This window comes from Geospiza fortis, unplaced genomic scaffold (genome assembly GCF_000277835.1).
Source record: "Geospiza fortis unplaced genomic scaffold, GeoFor_1.0 scaffold1089, whole genome shotgun sequence".
NCBI lineage: Eukaryota > Metazoa > Chordata > Aves > Passeriformes > Thraupidae > Geospiza > Geospiza fortis.
Genome location: NW_005054717.1, coordinates 95,961 through 99,381, shown reverse-complemented (window position 1 = coordinate 99,381; position 3,421 = coordinate 95,961). Strand labels below are relative to the sequence as shown.

The window sequence follows — 3,421 nt, the reverse complement described above, 5'->3', positions numbered from 1 at the left end:
GGGGGCTCTGTCCCAGTTTGGGGGGGCTCTGTCCCAGTTTGGGGGGGCTCTGTCCCAGTTTGAGGGGGGTTTAATCCCAGTTTGGGGGCTCTGTCCCAGTTTGAGGGGGCTCTGTCCCAGTTTGGGGGGGCTCAGTCCCAGTTTGGGGGGTCCACGCCCCCCTCCCCATGGATTTTGGACCCACCACGACCCCACCAGGTCCCCCCTGGATTTTGGGGCGTCCCCAACCCCACCCACCGGATTTTTTGGGATTTTTTGGGGATTTTTTCGGGACTTTTTGGGTTCTCCAACCCCTCCCAGTGGATTTTTGGACTCACCACGACCCTAAAAGAACCTCCATGGATTTTGGGGTGTCCCCATCCCCTCCTGGTGGATTTTTGGGGGATTTTTTTGGATTTTTGGGTTCTCCAACCCCTCCCCGTGGAGTTTTTGGGATTTTTGGGGATTTTTTTGGGATTTTTCGGGGGGATTTTCGGGGTGTCCCCACCTCCTGCAGCAGGTCCGCCTGCTCGATGGCCTTGAGGACGCTTTTCTTGGAGGTGTCCTGGATCTCGCCGCCCATCACGAACTCGTCCAGGATGAAGTAGGCCTTCTCGAAGTTGAAGATGATGTCCAGCTCACACACCTGCCCGGGACATTGGGGGGCTCTTGGTGGCACTTGAGGGGCTCCTGGAGAACCTTGGGGTGGCCCAGGTGACCCTGAGATGACCCTGAGGGGTCCCTGATGATCCTGAGGTGTCCCTGATGTCCCTGAGATGTTTCTGGTGACCACAAGATGTCCCTGAGGTGTCCCTGATGTCCCTGAGATGTCCCTGGTGACCCCTGAGATGTCCTTGAGATGTTCAGGTGACCACAGGATGTCCCTGATGACCTCGGGATGTCCCTGAGGTGTCTCTGAGGTGTCCCCGGTGACCCTGAGGTGACCCTGATGTTCTTGAGATGTTTCTGGTGACCCCAGGATGTCCCTGAGGTGTCCCTGATGATCCTGAGGTGATCCTGGTGTCCCTGAGATGTTTCTGGTGACCCTGATGTGTCCCTGGTGTCCCTGAGATGTTCCTGGTGACCCTGGGATGTCCCTGATGACCTTGGGATGTCCCTGAGATGTTTCTGACGACCCTGAGATGTCCCTGAGGTGTCCCTGATGTCCCTGAGATGTTTCTGGTGACCACAGGATGTCCTTGAGATGACCCTGTTGTCCCTGAGGTGACCCTGATGACCCCAGGACATCTCTGGTGACGCCGGCATGTCTCTGGTGTGTCCCTGGTGTCCCCCTGATGTCCCTGAGATGTTTCTGATGACCCTGAGGTGTCCCTGATGACGCCTGACGTGTCCCTGAGATGTCCCTGGTGACCCTGGGGTGTCCTTGATGCTCTTGAGATGTTTCTGATGTCCCTGAGATGTTTCTAGTGACCCCAGGATGTCCCTGAGATGTTTCTGATGTCCCTGAGGTGTCCCTGATGATCCTGAGATGTTTCTGGTGACCCCAGGATGTCCCTGAGGTGTCCCTGATGTCCCTGGGATGTCCCTGATGACCCTGAGATGTTTCTGAGGTCCCTGAGGTGTCCCTGATGTCCCTGAGACGTTTCTGGTGACCCTGAGGTGTTTCTGGTGACCCCGGGGTGTCCCTGGCGACCCTGGGATGTCCTTGATGCTCTTGAGATGTTTCTGGTGACCCTGAGGTGTCCCTGACGTCCCCGAGGTGTTTCTGGTGGCCCCAGGACATCCCCGTGGTGTCCCCCCGGGGCCGCGTCCCCACTCACGCTGCCGAAGTACTTGTCGAGCAGCTCCACGTAGCGGTGGATGAGCTCCAGCGTGATCAGCTCGTTGTCCTGGCCCTCGATGGCGCAGCAGAAGTACAGGCTGGCGTACCTGGGGGACATCAGGAGGTGGGGACATCCCCATGGCCACCAGAACCCAACGTGGACATGGGGACGTCCCCATGGCCACCAGAACCCAACGTGGATGTGGGGATGTCCCCATGGCCACCAGGACCCAACGTGGACGTGGGGATGTCCCCATGGCCACCAGGACCCACCAAGGCACAGGGATGTGGCCTCGAGGAGACTCCAGGCGTCAGCAGGGTCAGGTCAAGGGTGGTCAAGCCATTGTGGTCAACTCATCGTGGTCAACTCATCGTGGTCAACTCATCAAGGTCAAGTCATCAAGGTCAACCCATCATGGTCAACCCAACCACGATCAATTGACCATGATCAACCCATCATGGTCAACCCAATCAAGGTCAACTCAACCATGGTCAAGCCAACCATGGTCAACTCAATCATGGTCAACCCATCATGGTTAACCCAACCATGGTCAATCCAAGCATGGTCAACTCATTGTGGTCAACCCATCATGATCAACTCATGAAGGTCAACCCAATCAAGGTCAACTCAACCATGGTCAAGCCAGCCATGGTCAGCTCATGAAGGTTGACCCAACCATGGTCAACCCATCATGGTCAACTCAATCATGGTCAAGCCAACCATGGTCAACCCATTATGATCAACCCATCATGGTCAACTTGACCATGGTCAAACCATCATGGTCAACGCAACCATGATCAACCCATCACAGTCAACTCATGAAGGTCAACCCAACCATGATCAACCCAACCATGGTCAACCCATCATGGTCAACCCAACATGGTCAACTTGACCATGGTCAACCCAACCATGGTCAACCCATCATGGTCAACCCAACATGGTCAACTTGACCATGGTCAACCCAACCATAATCAACCCACCCTGGTCATCCCCACCACGGCCAACCCACCCATTTCTGGCTCAGAAAATCCCTTGTTTTTCCCGCGAATCCCCGTTCCTTTCGATTTCCCCTCAACTTTTTCATTTTTTTGACGACCAAACCTCGCTTCCCACCATTTTTTTTTGGGGTTTTTTTTTTTCTGTACCTCTTGTAGACCACCTTGAGGTCCCTCCACTCGAGGAAGCTGCACATTTTGGGCTTCCTGGCCAGCACCACCTGCATCAGCTCCCGCACCATCTTCTTCTTGTCCTTGTCGGCCGTGGCCAGGTACCACTTCTGCAGCCTCAGTTTCCCTTGGCGGCTGAACAGCAGCATGAACCGCATCTGGGGTGTGGGGCGGGGGTCACTGGGGGGAACTGGGAGGGACTGGGAGGGACTGGGAGGGACTGGGAAGGGGTTTGGGGGAGTTTTGGGGGGATTTGGAGGAGTTTTAAGGGGATTTGGGGGCACTGGGATGGACTGGGAGGGACTGGGATGGAACTGGGATCAAACTGGGAGGGACTGGGAGGGACTGGGATGGACTGGGAGGGAACTGGGAGGGAACTGGGATGGACTGGGATGGACTGGGATGGACTGGGAGTGACTGGGATGGACTGGGATGGACTGGGATGGACTGGGAGGGAACTGGGAGGGACTGGGATGGACTGGGAGGGAACTG

General features: G+C 56.2%; 1 protein-coding gene across 1 annotated transcript in view; it reads right to left on the bottom strand.

Moving 5' to 3' along the window:
- The window catches only part of LOC102033701 (adaptor related protein complex 1 subunit sigma 1), a 5,100-nt gene extending 2,013 nt beyond the window's left edge, over positions 1–3,087 (bottom strand). Inside the window, exons 1-3 of the mRNA XM_005430949.1 lie at positions 2,909–3,087; positions 1,761–1,869; positions 413–625 (exon numbers count right to left, since the gene is read on the bottom strand). Coding sequence (XP_005431006.1) covers positions 413–625; positions 1,761–1,869; positions 2,909–3,087 — 501 coding nt within the window. The remainder of the gene's footprint in view (positions 1–412; positions 626–1,760; positions 1,870–2,908) is intronic.
- Positions 3,088–3,421: the final 334 nt, after the last annotated feature.